General features: G+C 40.9%; 1 protein-coding gene across 3 annotated transcripts in view; it reads right to left on the reverse strand.

The window, feature by feature from the left end:
• Positions 1 to 18,014, reverse strand: part of tjp2a (tight junction protein 2a (zona occludens 2)) — a 43,414-nt gene extending 25,400 nt beyond the window's left edge. The window contains exons 1-2 of one of the 3 annotated variants that reach the window (XM_078270788.1): positions 17,827 to 18,014; positions 1,984 to 2,113 (exon numbers count right to left, since the gene is read on the reverse strand). In XM_078270788.1, the coding sequence (XP_078126914.1) occupies positions 1,984 to 1,989 (6 nt within the window). In that variant the 5' untranslated portion in view covers positions 1,990 to 2,113; positions 17,827 to 18,014. Of the gene's footprint in view, positions 1 to 1,983; positions 2,114 to 9,525; positions 9,776 to 17,826 lie in introns of those variants that run through there. The other 2 variants (XM_078270786.1, XM_078270789.1) reach the window with 2 other exon arrangements.
• Between the last annotated feature and the right edge of the window lie 224 nt (positions 18,015 to 18,238).

An 18,238-nucleotide genomic window follows, 5' to 3' on the forward strand; every position in this document is an offset into this window, starting at 1 on the left:
TACATGGAGTTGTTCTCATTCAGCCACAAGAGCATTAGTGAAATCCAACAATGATGTTGGGTAACTGATTAGGCATGACTTACAGTCAGCGTTTCAGTTTACCCGAAAGGTGTTGGATGGGGTTGAGGTCAGGGCTCTGTGTGAGCCAGTCAAGTTCTTCCACACCAAACTGGGAAAAGCATTTCTTTATGGAGCTGGCTTTGTGCACAGAGGCACTGTAATGTTGAAACGGGAAAGAGCCTTCAACCAACTGCTGCAACAAAGTTGGAAGCACACTATTGTCTAAATTATCACTGCGTGCTAAAGCATTAAGATTAACTTTCACTGGCACTAAGGTGCCAAAAACATGAAAAAGAGTCACACACCAAAAGTACACAAATGTATGTAGAGGTTATAGAGCTATGTAAAAAATGTAAGGCTCTTACACATGAGCAGCTGAAGCAAAGGTCGATAAAAAATAGACGCCCATGTGCAGCCGTCCCACAATAACCTACTGTTGTTTGTGTGTGTGTGTGTGTGTGTGTGTGTGTGTGTGTGTTTGTGTAATACTATCAACTATCTATTCAAACCTGCCCTTAATTGGTATTTAATCAACAAAAGACAAATCACAGATAAGAATGCCAGCTGACGCTATAAATGTCCCCAAAAAAATCCCTAATAACACATAAAATGTGTTCTTTCAATACCTGCTATTTTAACAAATGACATAAGCTTTTCGGTGGGAAATAAAAATACAACACTCTATCCAAAATGTTTAACTTCAGAGCAGCAACGCCTTAGGAATTCAGGTCAATCAAGTCAAATCACCACATTTCAGCAACTGAAACATGTGAAATAGGCTTTAAAATAGGCCATCCTAATGCAAAAACAGCTTCACTGGCCCAAATCATTTGTGTGACCAAGTCATTAAAACAATGAAGCTTCCAGGATGTGACATGTCTATCTGGTTAATCATCATCGTGGATGTAGGGGGGGGGTCACTAAAGCGTGGTTGTATTCAAATAAGGAAAGAGGAAAGAAGTCTGGGAAACACTGACTCATGAAACCTCATATCTCCATGAAATCATCGTTTCAGAAGAGAAGCAAGCCTAGCTTGCAGCTTACCAACTATTTTTGGATAAACAAAAATGCTTGCATGCATTTTTCATCTTATCCAGTGATGGGATTATGATAAGAGTTTCATAAGATTAAAATTCATGAAATTGTCATCGCGAGAGAAACGCACAATCATCCAAGCGACGTTAAAGCATACAAATCGCTAAAGCTCGATGGACCTGTGAGGGTTTTATATGCAACGTACAGAACAAAATACAGTGAAAAATGAAATGACGGTCTCAGTCTTCACCGAAAAAGCCACACGAGTTGTATGTGTGCCGACAGGTATGAATGTAGCTGCTTCATACTATCATGTGACTGGATTCAAAACTCAGAAGTCTACAGCACACTAAATGCTTAGGTTTTAATAGACAATATGTCTATTAAAGATTGGTAAAGCATGTTGGGTTCAAACACTGAAACACACAGTAAGGGGTAGGGCTGGGCAATATATCGCTATTATATTGATATTGTGATATGAGACTAGATATCGTCTTAGATTTTGGATAACGTAATATCGTGATATGACATAAGTGTTGTCTTTTCCTGGTTTTAAAGTCTGCATTACAGTAAAGTGATGTACTTTTCTGAACTTACCAGACTGTTCTAGCTGTTCTATTATTTGCCTTTTCCCTACTTAGACATTATGTCCACATTAATGGTGATTATTTATCTGAAATCTAGGTGTGAAGATATTTTGTGAAAGCGCCAATTGTCAACCCTAGAATATCGCCGCAATATCGATATCGAGGTATTCGGTCAAGAATATCGTGATATCTGATTTTCTCCCTATCGCCCAGCCCTAGTAAGGGGTCAACAGGACCAAACCTGACTTTACGTCACTCTAAAAACACGGCATCGACACTAAACATCATGTAAACGACGTACCATCATAATAGCCGAGTAGCTGCGTGAGGAGAGGCGGCGGAGATACAAGTACTGGGCTTCTCTGGACCAGCGGAACTTGCGGTTGGACTTGAGCAGGTCAGTGCTGGTCTGGTCAGAGCCAGGCTGGTCCCTACGCACACAGAGAGAAACAACATTTTAATGGATGACTCTTTACTACAAGTGTGTTTCGCATTCAAACAAATATTTAAATGAGACCAAACATTCACTCTGTAGATCTTTGTCAATAGAGGGAGCAGTGCATGTTTTGTGACCTGAGTATTATTACCCGTACAAGCATCATTTTTGTAAAGCAGGATGTGACCTTACATTTATTTTATTTTGCAGATTGAGCCCCATTTACAAGGGACTAGTATTACCAGGGGACCTCATGTGAATTAGAAATTAACAACCACGTCTGCATTTCGTGCGGCTCAGTTGCACTGGATAAGAAAAAAACTGTATTGTACTCAAATTTACCGACAGTATCCCCCATATATGATGTCAAGGCTTTTTATTTATAATTACCCACGCAGCCATACATGTTGTAATACATTTGCACAGGATTAAGATCACAGACGACCTCTGCAAATTACAAATTTCTAAAAAAGGTCCCTAGGTAATACTAGGGCTTTAGTCCTGAAATTATTAAAAAGGGGCACTTCGCTGATTTTACGAATATTGTGTTGCTCTATCACTCAAGTGAGTAGCTTAAGAATTGTGTCACAGTTAATATTTCCTATATTAGACTATGCGGATGTTGTCTATCAAAACACATCAGAATCTAATCTGAAACCATTAAATGTTGCTTTCAATAATATATGCAGATTTGTGCTGAGATGTCCTTTTACTACTCACCACTGTGGAATGTATGACTCACTGAACTTTTTAATCACCGGAGTTATTTTCGTAACAACACGTTATTAGATGCTGTCCTCCTCTCCTGCTTCAATGCCTAACAAATCTAGCTCTCTCTCTCTCTCTCTGACCCTGTACCCTGTACCCTTGCACTGGTTGAAGCCTGAAAATATTGTAAACAAATTAATAACATAACTAATTCCACTGGTCGGACTGTTGAGCTCCGTTTCAGACTGATACCTCCGGTTCAGGCTGGTCCTCATCCTCAACATGTGCCTTTTTCAGTCGCGGAAAATACTTTTCAATACTCATCTGGATTGATGCAGCAAACATTCAGTGTAAGAGTAAAGAAAAATGAGTTTATTTGATTCACAGCTGCTACATATAGTGTTCTGACCTCGACGACCCAACTGCATTTTACCACAAACTTGCGATTAGTTAACTTTCTAAAGCAAGCACAATCGCTTGTTTGCTTAGGGTCGGGTTGGGACTCCAACATTAACACACTGACAACATTGTACTCAGAATATAAAATATTTTTATAGCACTTTGTAATGCGATTGTGTAAAGGTGTGTGTGGAAAGCAGGGAAAGGAAATGCAGCTGAACGTTTTTTTAAATAGCGTTTATATAATAAAAAAAATAAAAATTAAAAAAAAAAAAAAAAAAAAAAAAAAAAAGAATAACGAAACGCAATGTGCGGCGGCCGGTGTTGATAGTGAGGCACACCGCCACACATTAGTCTATGTGTGGGAAACACTGCCTACCTATGTATATGCATGTGTGTATGTATGTATGGGCTAAATGTTGTCATGCCTCTTAATACTGCAATATGTTTTATACACATTTGTTTTTTGGGGCAGGTAGGGTGGGCGAGACGGGATGAGGGAGAGCTTTAGCGAGTGTGAATGTACATGTGCTGTATTGTCTTTGTCTTACGGTATGTCTCGAGGACCCCCTCAAAAACGAGATGCTTCATCTCAACAATAAAATAAAAAAATACACATAATATTTAGTTCACTCATCATGTTTAGTACTACTCGGCCTGTAAAAACAGTCAGTCACTTTTCAAGGCTGAGAAAATAACCCTGATGATGTCAAAGTGATGTCTTCAGGGTTATCTCAGCTTGGGCTTTAGCACTACACATTTGTTTAAAAAAAAAAATGTTTCCACCTTTAATTTGACAGGACAGCTAGGTGAAAAGGGGGGGGGGGGAGACATGCAGGAAATCTTCACAGGTCGGATTCGAACCCTGGACCTCTGCGTCGAGGCATAAACCTCTCAGTATATGTGCGCCTGCTCTACCACTGAACCAACCCGGTCATAGCACTACACATTTTTAAGTGAAAGTTGTGACAAATTGTTACAGAGATGTGTGCATTTACGCAGCAGAGAGGGTCTAATGAAAGACACTATCAAGCTGCATTATGGGAAATGCAGGATGCAGTGCTCTTGAAGCATCAAGCTCTTATTCAGTCCCTCCAGGATTTCGCGATCGCGCCAATTCAACCAATCAACGCAAATTTGGTACGACTCGCAATTTTGACCAATCACCGCAACTTTTCCGCACATTTGACCAAGAACCTGAAGTTTCCCGCGACTTCAACCAATCACAGCAGTCCCACGTGCACTCTGAGAGCCAATGACCAAGCGGGAGTGAGAACGGGGTTGATCATTTCCTCGTTTCTGATATGAAGACGAGACGTGTGTGGGACTCATTTACCAACAAAACGTACAGCGAAAGACCGGTGAAAACATTTCAGACCGTCCGATACATTTTAACATCAATGTAGACTTTAACGATTTAAAAGTCGCTGAAGTTGCTGCCGTTTCCATCCTGGCTGTCGGCTCTCTGCAGCGGGTGGGGCTACTGCTCCGTACCCCCTGCGACTGACTCTTGCACACACACAAACAACACACACGCAAACAACACACACACGGTGAATGCGGAAGAAAAAGGAGATGAGACGACACAATGACCTAAATTGAGGACAGCTACACTCGTTATTGTAAGTTAATGATAAGTTAAATAAGTTAAATAAGTCAGTACTTTATCAAACCGTATGAATGTGTGTCCCAGGCCAGGATAGGAAAATAACTAACAATGTAAAGATCAACAAGCCACTGACAGATATGTTCAAATTTGATTCATTCAATAAATTATTTTTTTGTCCACCAGCCATTTTCATATTTCATAACAGAACATTTGCAGCATCCTGAGCCTTTTTGGTAAGGTTACTAGGAAAACTCAGCCCAGAGTAATTTTATTCAACCCAAAACAAGTTTCCTTTTTATTTTGAACGAACTATACAAAAAAAACATTGCAACTTTTATCGCAATTTTTTACAAAAGCTCCCGCGAAATCAGGCATTTTGGGCCGCAACAATCTCAACAAAAGGCAGCGAAATCCTGGAGGGACTGCTTATTCGGGAAAAAGTCAAGATGTCTCAGGCTATGCTCCATTGACTTTGACCATCCTTTTTAAAAATCTGTCTCTTGCGAGTCCCCCAACTTTATGGAAGTGCAATACTAAATCACTGGAGTGCCCCTTTAAGTGCATGTTTGGGCAAAGACATTTACACTGGCATACAACATACAGCCTTTTCAACATGTCCAATACCAGCGATTTTACCACTCTAATAATAATGATATATTTATATTTATTTTTTATAGCGCTTTTTAGACGCTCAAAGACGCTTTACAGTTTTGGTTACATAGATACAACAAACAGACAAGGTACATAACAGACAAAAGAAAAGAAAACACATAGGTGCATGGACAAGCAGAGGCAAGCAAGAGAGGTGGGCTAGTGAACCTGTGAGCCTTGAGCTAAAGACTAATGCCAACAATGCCAACATGCTTACAATGACAATGCTTACATGCTAACAGTTAATGTTTACCATGTCCACCATCTAAGTTGTTAGCATGCTTGTTAGTATGCATTTGCTAATTAGCAGTAACCAAAGTATAGCTGATGCTGATGGGAATGTCATTAGTTTTGCAGGTATTTGGTCATAAAACAAAAGTATTGGGTAAACTTTAGTAGGGCTGCAACTAACAATTATTTTCATAGTCGATTAATCCGTTGATTATTTTCTCGATTAATCGCTTAGTTGTTTGGCGTATAAAATGTCAGAAAATGGAGAATAATGTGGATCAATGTTTCCCAAAAGCCCAATGACGATGTCCTCAAATGTCTTGTTTTGTCCACAACTCAAAGATATTCAGTTTACTGTCTCAGAGGAGAGAAGAAACTAGAACATATTCACATTTAACAAGCTGGAATCAGAGAATTTTTACTTTTGTCTAAAAAAAAAAAATTTACTCAAACCGACTAATCGATTATTAAAATAGTTGGCGATTAATTTAAAAGTTGACAATCGATTAATCGATTAATCTTTGCAGCTCTAAACTTTAGCCTGCAGCTGATGGTGCTAGATGAAAAATTAAGGAATCACCAAAGTGATTACAATTCATCCTGAGGGGAACATTAATGTGTGAACCAACTTGCATGGGGTTCAGTGGGTTCAGTGTCCTGACCAGGGACACTTCAACGTGTGGACATGAGGAGCCAGGGATCGAACCAAATCCTGAGCCCCAGCTGCCCCTTGGAAAATAAAATATGATGAGATATTTCACTGGATAAGTGAGAAGTTGGTGGTCTTGCTAAGGAAATTCAGAGGATCACCGGTCAGTTGGGCTATTCTCTGGGCACCATAGAATTTGTACCAAATTCCATGGCAATCCAACCAATTGTTGTTGAGATATATCAGTCAGCATCAGCTCATATTATATCATCATATCAGCTAGGACCAAAGTGAGCAACTAACCAGAAATGGCAAAATAAATATGCGCATCCAGCTTCTTAAATGTGCTTTTCTCTTATAATGGTAAATTGTCTATATTTCAGTCCTTCCAGAGAAATGCGAGAGTTTTATATAATGCGGGATATTTATGCAATTTTATGCGATGAAGTTGCGGGAACTTGCAAAAACTGCGGTTTCCTCATGGCTTCATCGCGGGGTTTGCATCTTTTCGATGATGTTCATGTCGCGTAATTACGTCATTTCATAACGTTCCCATGGCAACAGGGGATGGCTGCTCGTGTGAAGTAAATGCAACATTTTTCAACTTTCTGCTAAGATATATGTGACTTTTTTGCAACGAAAATGCGGGGATTATGAAATCATGCAATCCCCGCATAAATATGCGAACTTCGGCTGATTACGCACTGAATTATGCGATCGCATAATCGCATTTTACTGGAGGGACTGATATTTGAGATTTGGACTGTTTGTCAATCAACAAGTAAGAAACCACACACTTTCACATTTCCATGATGCAACAGTCAGAACCACAACTAAAACATTCATTGACAACTAACTCTAAACCTAAGACCAAAAGGACCAGTAGGAAAAGTAGTGCTATGAATAGAGAATAAAATGCCACCATTCCCAGAACTAAGCCACTTGTGTATGACTGAGTAAAGCCAGAGGAGACCCCGGCTCACACTGATACTACTGACTATAATACTATAATCTGCAGTCTTACTTCCAGGGCAGCATCTCCGACCTGATCGCTAACATGTCTGAACACGTGGTGTTTTCCACAGAGCTGAAACTACTTTTTTTCCCCAACGTTGTGGCAGCGAATCAGACCTGAGGTTTCTGATGCCTTCTAATGGCCTGACTGGATACAGTCCGAGCGATACTGTGATTACTGCAGGAAAGAAAGCAGAATGCCTCTGCATGACTAAGCCTGCAGCCCCTAACGCATTAAGCACAGGCATGTAGGGCCAGCTTGGTATCGACTGGAACAATGTGAAGTATTCCATTACATGACTCACTTCACTCTGCATTAACTTGTCAGGGGGCTCTGGGGTAAAAATCCTGAAGGGCCCATATTGACTGTCCTCTGTGCAATGTGTATGTACTCATCTGTCATCTCCTCCTTCTCATATGTTTACTCAAGCAATTTAGTATTGCACTTCTGTAAAAGTTGGGGAGCTCACAGGAGACAGACCCAAGAAGCAAGAGGCAGAGTTATTGGGACTTTCAGTCCCCTCATATAGGTCAAGCTCCAAAAACTCTGGATCCTACATGCAAAAACTCAAGTGTTTTTCGTTCGAACCTCACTGTCTGGTAAAGACCCACATCGCCCACTTCTCCAATTTGTAACGCAAGCTTTCTGTTATGAATTTGAAGTCTCAATCTGAGATAACCTCAGGACCAAAACTCAGGTGTCTGCACTAGTATTGAACATTTTCAAACACGACCCAACCCTATTTAGACTACATCAACACTACTACATTTTCATTTTTCAACTGAGTTTTAAAAGACAATTACCGATCTCCGTATCAGACATGATCTCCGTCCATATTGACACAACGTAAACGAAAACATACATGACCATTTCATTACACTGAGCACGCATGTGCCAGTGTAAACAGGAAGCCCATTGTCTAACGATACTCTGCGGTTGAAAATACATAAATTTAGAGAAAGAACAATGGCGAAAAGTGGCCTAGACTGACGACGAGGTGGAACTGTTACTGAAAAGTAAAGCGGTACTCAAGAAGGATGAAATTTAGAAAAGGTATGCAAGCCTACCTAACCAATACTGCGGATTGATGCGGGAGTCTGCATAGACTTCCAAAAGGTCTCCGTTTCTGCCCGTCCAGACTACAACACAACCTCAGAGTTTTCAAACTACAACATGTTCAGCAGAGTTTTCAAATGTCTCAGTTTTAGGGGCTTGGAAAATGCCAGAGTAGTGTGAAAGCAAGGTGTAAAAGTAGCAAAAGATATGCATTTTTATACAAAAACGTATTATATAGCCCTGGACCAAACCTCTGTTCAACTACACTGAGTTATAATAGATTATAGTTTACCTACCTTACATGTGATGCAGTACATCACTTTTGACTCATTAGGCAATAAATCAATAATAATGTCTTTCAGTGGAATCACATCATTACGACATGAAGATGTCGGAGCATGCTGTGACGCACAATTCTAGCATCTAAAATGATAGCTGTTTTTATAGTATTATTTTGAAGTATTTTGAGAGGTTTGTTTGAAACAAATGGAACATGACTATGCATTGTAATGAACAGCACTACAAGTAAAATGCACAGCAGTTCAGCATCCACTTAGACAGTACAAACAGTAGCATATACTGTAGATATGAAGATGAATACATGTAAAGAATGTAGAATGAACCAATAGGGTAGTGTAGTAAGAAAGGATATTTGATATACAAAATTAACAACCCAATATACAAAATGTGAAAATTGTTTATACAGTATATATATATATATATATATATATATATATATATATATATATATATATATATATATATAGCCAAAACCATTGCATGTATTGCCATACTGTGATGAACTATATATCAATACAATGTCACGGAGTGACAAATTCTGGTAAAAACCAAAGCAGAGACCAAACACCTAATCGATTATTCCAGAAAATAATCAACAGATTAATCAACAATGAAAATAGTTAGTTGCAGCCCTAGTTTAGAAGTAGATCTGTTCGAGATAATCAGCTGCAGCAGCTGTTGTGACAACATGCAGTTCACTACTACGCACAGGGCTCTCTATGCATGACACACACACACAGACACACACACACAGACACACACACACACACACACACAGATCTGACTCACCCCTGGGGTCTCCACAGTTTCCTGCCGGGTGGCAGAAGCTCCCGTTTGTTCAGGGGAACAATCCCTATGGCTGCCTGCATGATTGTGATGAACTTCTTAAACTTCATCTTAAAATTCTTTAAAACGGCGACAGCCTCACACACAACACACTGCTCTGACTGCTGCTACACTTCCTCCATCACTCATCTTCTGCACGTTTGCGCTCCTCTTCTTCTGCAGCAGAAAGCCTACAAACTTGTCCTGTCCATGACAACGATGCCACAGCTCTAGCACCCGGAGCGGCGAGGTCCCCGTGGCGGAGCTACTACGAGTCCTGCTCCCAACCGCAGACTCCGACAGATGTCCTTTTGGCTTCCCTGAGCGAGTGAGGATAAAAGGAAAACAAAACAGCCACGTTCCTGCCAGGCAGTGGGCCGGCCGACAAAGAGGATGACAGCACGTCACTCTTACATAATTCCGGAGCTTCTTTGGACATTACTCTAATGAAAACGCAGCCTGTGCCACCACCACCACCACTGCTGCTGCTGCAGCTGGGATTCTTGTGGTACTAAGCCCTGACAGATCATGTATGCTCCCCACCCCCTTTCTCCCATAATCCCCCCCCATCCAGGCTTAGTCTTCTCGCCATTGACACCCGGGCAGACCCATCTACTTCAGCCTCACATCCTCACACACCCCTCCACCAGGGCTAACCCCTTATGGGAGGTTTATTAGTGACCCAACTACTACTAAACAGGATTAAGCTGTAATCAATCTGCACTTCAAGATTTGAGTGTACACAGGGACAGATTTGACGTTTTTCAGAGCAATGTCCCGATGGGACGCTTCATTTAAAATCTGCACTCATTACTTTCTCCAGCTGCTTTAGCACATTCTGTGTGTGTTCCATACCCTTTCATAATGCCATCACTTAATAAAGACCAACAACTTATTTGTCCGTCTCACAAAATTCAGACCTCCCTCCGGTCTGTGGCACTCTGATTTTGACTGAACACATAAATCCTTGAAAGCGTCTCACAAATATGTAGTTTCTAAATAAAAAAGACTCAGTAATTTTCCTAAACAGCTGGGCACAGTAGTTTTTAAATGAACATTCCTCAAACAGGAGTAAATAGTGCATTTGTTGGGGACTATTTTCAGCTGCGGATTAATACACATTTGGTGCTCTCGAGAGTATTCAAGTATGTGGGATTGAGCCAAAATGAATATAAAAAAGGAACTGTGGTGCAACAGTGGGGATCATTGATGCGTTTTAATAGTTTTTGGACAACAATGGATCTCTATGGCACAGAGGAAGAAGCTGTATCAGGCTTTGGATACACACACACACACACACACACACACAATACTTGAATCAGTTAACTGTTGATTTTGGCCTTTTCATGCAATTTGTTGACAATAAGAAAAATATAATATCATCCTTATCACAAATTCAATCATTTCTAAATTCAAGTCTAACAAAAACCAAGCCTCAATATCCACAAACAAACGTCCTTGTAAGTACATTGGGGAGAACTTTGTTTCCTTAATGACAGTCGCGGTTTTTGGCATGGGTGAAGCGGTCACCCGCCCAGGGCGGCACAAGCACTTACATCTATTATCTATCATTTTCTCGAAGGAGGGTCTCGCCCAGGGTGTAATTCAATGTAGAACCGGCTAATAACTGGTTAATGATGTCTTAGACTGAACCGGCTGTGCATCAATTGGGGCCAAGCTTCTCTAATTAACCATTAATAAAGTTACAAAACTTCTTTTAAATGTGCCTATGTGTTTTACTCCGTTTATTGCAAACTAACACTTAACACTTGGTGGCAAACTTAAGCAGTTTTTGGGAAAGGCTGCTGCAAATGTGGTCATTTTGGGTCACAATAATAATAATAAAATAAAAAAAAACTCCTTAAGATCCTAGAGGAACTGCCTTAAGATAATACAGGCACTTGCTAAAATTTCTTAGACTGAGGCCACTTTCGGACCAACAATAGCACCGCGTGAAAAAATGTAAGCTACGGGGCACTTAGAGGTTTACATGCTGACACACGTTTCCAACTTGAATGACACAGCAGGGGTGTAGATGCAGGGTTCCAAATACCATGAGGTGATCTGTCAAAAAGTTGAACCTGGCATTTTCAGTGCAGTTTTCTGTTTGAATGCCCAGCAACAGGAGACAGGAACATTTTGCGGACAGTCTTTAAGGCTGATGGAGCACACCGGAAATTAGCCTGATGGCATAAAGAGGACGGGCTCTAAGAGGATGACACCTGCAGGGTAGATCTGACCTCACTTGCACTCTGTCAAACCCTAATTTGCAAACTGATAACTATTTCACATAGGGCTGCAACTAGTCTCGCATTGCCAGACCTTCCTCCACAGTGCTGCGAGGAGGGTCTGTTTAGTCCACACAGCATTCTGGGATGGGAGAAAAACGTGCTCTGGTTTATTGGCATTTCTTTAAACCAATCACAATCATCATGGGCGGTGCTAAGCCACCGACGGAGGAACGGTGCCTCTGCAAAATAGCCTCTGGAAGGAACTTGTTTTGGTGGAACATGTGTACGTTCAAAAGTTGTTTTAGTCGTGCAACAGAAAACTCAGATTGGACAGATAGTCTAGCTAGCTGTCTGGATTTACCCTGCAGAGATCTGAGGAGCAGTTAACCATAGTCCTCAGAAATCCACGGGAGGTTAGTATGCCAACACAAAGAGAGTCCGTTATGGACAGCCGGCCGAAAGGCAGGACATCCGGTGGAATTTCCGGCGGCACCAGAGCAATCCTGGGAGTGGAACGTCGTGGATATAGACTAGGCTGCAACTGACGATCATTTTCATCGTTGATTATTCTGTTGATTATTTTCTTAATTAATCGATTAGTCGTTTGGTCTATAAAATGGCGAAAACGTCAATCAGTGTTTTCCAAAGCCCAACTTGAAGTCCTCAAATGTCTTGTTTTGTCCACAACTCAAAAGATAATCAGTGTACTGTCACAGAGGAGTGAAGAAACTAGAAAATATTCACATCTGAGAAGCTGGAATGAGAGAAATTTCTTTTTTTCCTAAAAAGTTACTCAGACCGATTAATCAATTATCAAAATAGTTGGCGATGACAACTAATCGATTCATCGATCAATCTTTGCAGCCCTGGTTTAACATATGTTTTGCACTCACCAATCCCTTGGCGTGTGCGCCACACCACGCCGCAGATTAAATGTCTATATCTTGTCATCCCGAGTCACCAGCTTAGAGCAGGCAGCCATGTCCTGAGAGAGGTTTGAAATAAATAAATAAATAGATAGATCTCTGGGGCCTCTTGATGAGCTGCCAGCCAATGCAAACTCCGGACAGGATTTATATTTCAGCTGCTTGGATGTCTGGATTACAGCACGGGATGGTCGTGCCATGAGAGCGGCTGCAGATTTCACTGAGCAGCAGAAATCCCTCAGCACTCAAAACAAGCACGGCTCAAAATTCCAGGGGCATAGTGGGGGGAGGAATAGCAAGTGTCTATTTTTAAAATAATGTTGGAAACAACAGCACAAAGGAAGAGGGAAAAGAAGGAGAGAGGCCTTTTTGAGGTCACCCTGTGCCGTGTGTCGTCTTTGTCATGGCAGCCCAGATTAGGAGCCTCGTCTGGGCTGAAAGCACAGAGGAGACCGAACCATTAAGCTGTGGAGCATTCACATTCACAGGCGGTTTTATCATAATCCAACACCTTATAGTAAGCTCAGAGAGAACACTCAGCCAGACCAAACTGCATGTCGACAGAGGAGGACGTGTATGTGTACGTTAGAGGATGGATACCACAGATATTTAGAAATGATGTTCGGGTTCAGGTCGGGCTCGGTCACATCAGCGCGATAAGGCACTGAACATTTTAAATTTAAAAAAGCTTATTATGTGTGTGCGCGCCTGTGTTAACCTGCGCTTGTTGCCCCCGTGTGCGCTGTTGCACTCATCTGTTGACATTTCCGAATGCCTTCCTACAGTTGCTTAATGAAAGCGGGCTTTCTACACAAACAAACGTACATGTGTCATTAGTATGAGGGAAAAAAAATGAGATTTTAACTGTGTCGGGCGGGGGCCGGGCTCGGTTACTGCTCTGTCGGGCGGGGACCGGGCTCGGACAGAAAAATGCGGCGCGATCTGCACTCTAGTGTATGTGTGTGTGAGTGTGTGTGTGTGTGTGTGTGTGTGTGTGTGTGTGTGTGGGGGGTACAAACAGCACACAGATGAACATGTACACAAACACAACACGCAAAGGTACACAATGTTTGAAGGTATCAGCAATCCATAACTAACGTTTCTGTTTTCTTCAACAATGCGTGTTCTGTATATTCATTATTTGTTCAATTTAATTAATTTAAAATATGATAATTTGTCAGTGTCTAAAAAACAAACAATTTTCAATTTGGGTTGTGTGCTCTGTAGTTTTCAGTAAGACCTTATTAAATAAAACTGGTATGGCCAGACATGTTCAATACACATTAAAGCAGTAATGTGTTTTTAGGGACAATGGATCAGATGACTACAGATAATCAGCGCTTGACTCAGTTCCTCTCAGCTACACGGAACTCTACAGCATCCTTGCACTCTAGAGCTAAATTGGAAATGGTGTTTGTTAAAGGCGGCAACAAAAACAAAACAAAAAAACACATTGAATAAACAATGATGTTAGATAGTTTTTCAAAAAAAAAACTAGCCACTTCCTACACATATAAAGCGTGCCACACAACATACTTTCGAAAAAGGCTCGGTTCCAAGGCTGTATTTTTAGTTATTAGTGTACCAAATGTACTCTTGTAAAACCACAACATGGTGATTTTAAGTTCTGGTTTATGTCTGGATTAAAAAGGTATAATATGTAGTGCTTTCTTCAACAAAAAAAAAAAAATATATATAGATGAATACAAAAGTAGTCCATCTCAATCATCACTTATGACTAGGGTTGGGCATCGTTTTGATTTTAACAATTCTGATTCCAATTCCGATTTTTGCTTTTGATTCCGGTTCTTATCGATTCTCGAATTTGATTCTTCGAGGTGTGGAGTTGAAGCGGCCAACATGCTTTTTCAACGTAAAATAAAGCCACACTTTAGAGCGCCGCTTAGTGTGCTCCATGGCTGCAACACAACAAGCGCCTGGAAGTACGCTGGCCGCCACAGAAACCAAAACTTGCGCCTGTTAAATTTGGAACCGTTGATCGGATTCGAAACCAAATTTTCCAAATGATTCCAATAAAAAAATAAAAAAATAAAAAATCTTCATTGGAATCGTACGTTTTGAAACGATTCCAAGTTGGAACTGGTTCTCGATGCCCAATCCTACTCATGACCCACTAGAAGTGCGTGGTGGGGTCTAAATCTTCAGAGACCCTGCACTGCCTGTATTCTCCCATTTCTTTATGTTTTCCTGTGTTTCTACGTGGTAACAAAGTGCCTTTGGGCCCCAGGTTGGTGTGTAACCCCCAGCCAATAACAGCATGCAGGGTGTGCAGCCTGTTGTCATTCCCAACCGCCGCTTTGCCCCTCAGCGTCTCATATCAACACACAAGTTGACACAGAGAAACAGACAGGATGAAGCTCTGCATTCACTCATAATCGGACAATGTGGCAGCTTCCCACGTAGGTGTGTGTGTGTGTGTGTGTGTGTGTGTGTGTGTTGATTTTTGCTTTACAACATAATTACTGCGAAACAATGATACAAGAGAGATTTATTGCTCGGATTACTGCATTGTACGGCACTCCCTCTCTTCATTCACTCTCGAGCTCGCTCGACCACCGCCTCTCTAAAATGTCAAGCTTTCGTTTAAATACCGTTTCTTCGTCTCGGTCCTTCCAAACATTGTAACAAGAAAGTTTTATAAACTTTCTGGAACAATTTTAATTTAAAAAATTGCACAAGCTTAGGGAGAGACCGTAGTTTTTAGCAAACAAGCTCTGATATACACACAAACAATTTGGTTTGCAAAGAAGGTTGCACGCTTGAGACTTGTAATCATTTCCTAGCCAAGATTTGGAAAACATGATAAGCTTCTTGGCTCTTTTTCTCTCTCTCTGTTTTTTTTGTTCTCTACTGCTGCTGCAGTTTCATAACTACAACATGAACCAATTTAATCTTTTGAAACTTCGAACTATCTCCATTTTCGCCCACGCATATACACTCCCACTCCCACCACTAGATCTGTGATAGTGTACTTTATTTTAGTTTCAAAAGCAAAATTCAGGCCAATATATATTTTTTTTAAATAGTATCTAGAAATACTTGTAATAATGTTTTGTTTTTTTTCCCTCTCCAGCTTAAGACTTCATAACACAAATCTGTATTTTTGATCTGTCAAATCTACTCTACACTACTCTATACTACAAATATTCTGAATGTGAACTGCATCAAACCTGCAGGTCTGGGCTTTTACTTTTTAAAAAGCCTCATATTTTAATTATGAGAGAAGACACTCTTGTGGATAATTCCTTTGTGCATGCTTTCACTATTTAATGAGAATGCCTTCTGTTTTTTCTTCTTTTTCCATGGGTGGGGGGGGGGGCAAATGTTGCTGGAGTTGTTTGGTCATCTTAATGCTTTTACATAAGCAGTTTGTTTCTCTGGCCCTTGACACTTCCCCACATGTTGGAGTAGCACTGTAGCGCTGCATTACTAAAGGCCCAGGGTCATTATGCAATGTCCATATGCAATGCATGTGTGTGAGCCAGATGGAGGGACACATGCCACTCACAAATCTGTGATGAGAGTGTATCAGTGTGTGCGTGTCAGTGTGTGCATGGTCCCTACTAGGGCTGCACGATATTAGGAAAATATCTAATTTCGATTATTTTTGACTGATATTGCGATTGCGATATGATTCACGATACTGCAGGGAATGACTATTTTTGTATCGTTATTCTCATTTTCCTTTTATTCATCTTTACATATCATATATCGAGTACAGCGACTTTAAGGCTGATTCTGAGTCAGTATCCAATGACAGCGGAGCTGCGATTCACAGAGCTGGCCTGGCCATTGGGAGCCGTTTGTATCGCAATAGTAGTTTGTAGTGCTCTTGTGTTGTGTTGTGTTGCGCGGTCATGGAAGGCTTGTATCATGTGTATTTTGTTGTCTTTACATGGGGGCGGCAGAAACTATGCACTATAGCTTCAAGGTAGTACCATGTAAACACCTTACCCCAGTTAAAATCGGAGTTCTTACAGAAGTAGAGAACTCCAACAGCGTTGGCCGAATCAGCAGGCCATCGGCAGCAAAGAGTCTGCGGTCCATCTGTTTTACTCCCCGCCGAGGCAGCCGCTGCAGCCGTTGGCTAACGTTAATGTTAGCTTGCTAATTCAACCCGACACTGGTTTCATATGACGTTATAATGAGCCGAACAAGTTGTCAGTCATCTGGCGGGAACACTGTGCTGTCATACACTGTGCCAAAATTAAAGCCGACAGCTCCTCCGAGTGACGACGGCACTGAACACACCAAGACTCGAGTCACCGACCTCGCCAAACTGTCCGACGGTCGATAATTGGGTTGGTGTGTCAGTGCCTTTAGACTGCATTAGTTTTAGCTAGGTGGTGTATTTTATAGTCTGTGACTGTACCTAATAAACTGGCAACTGAGTTTATATTAAGGTAGGGTAGACTAAATATTAGTATGAGGCAATACAAATTACAATGTACATTAAAATTCAATAGAACCACAAACTGCCTCCAACATGACACAACATTTTCAACAAAAACTGAACACAACCTTCATGAAGACTGTCAATGGATACATGTAGCCTAGTTCAGTAATTTAACGTTAGCTACAATGTTACCCCATGAAATATAGTGGAGGAAAAGTAAAAGCTCACAAAATGGAAGTGTAGTATTTGAGTGAGAGTTATTTTTGGAAACTCTATTAAGTTACACCTCTTGAAACTAACATTTGCCTGCCCAAAAAACCGGTAACAACAGATACTGAATACACGATAGTTTTCAAACAACAGTACAATGCTAGCCTAGCCCAGTCCAACATATCGTGTATTTACACTGTCTGGGGCTAATACAATGCAAGACTGAACAGAGGACACACACTAACTGCAACGCTGAGGGCCGAATTCACTGTAGGTCATTTCGCATTCGGCTACAAGTCTGAAAACAACAGACGGCTGCCTTTAAGAGCAAGATAAAAATGTTCTTTATTACTTTAACTGCCAATTTAATCTAATATTTCTTTAGTACGCATCAGTTCAATGCCCTAATATGGTAACGAGCGAGACGAAACACGGTGAAAACATGTCGACATTCAGGGCGAACATTACACGATCAACTTACCAGGTGAAACTCCGTCTGTTTCCTGTTTTTATGTGACCAGAGCAGATTAATCCGAAAAGTAGAGGTGGAAGTGAAGTATGCAGAGGAACATGAGGGTTTCAACGGGACGAAATGTTAGTGGTTATTTTGGTTTCGTCTAGTCTAAAATAATGTGACTTCCTGGTTCTCGCAGGTATGTGGGCGTGCTTTACAACTGCAGGTGTGTTGTGTGCAGAGAAGCCGAGTGTAGTTTCAACATGTGACACCCTTTGGGTGCGGAACAAGGCGATGACCTTATTATTATATAATATGTATAATATATATATATATATATATATATATATATATATATATATATATATATATATATATATATATTTGTACAGTCACCCAAGAATTAACAATGGGACATCCCATTACCAAATGTGCATTT

This window comes from Sander vitreus, chromosome 16 (genome assembly GCF_031162955.1).
Source record: "Sander vitreus isolate 19-12246 chromosome 16, sanVit1, whole genome shotgun sequence".
Classification (NCBI taxonomy): domain Eukaryota; kingdom Metazoa; phylum Chordata; class Actinopteri; order Perciformes; family Percidae; genus Sander; species Sander vitreus.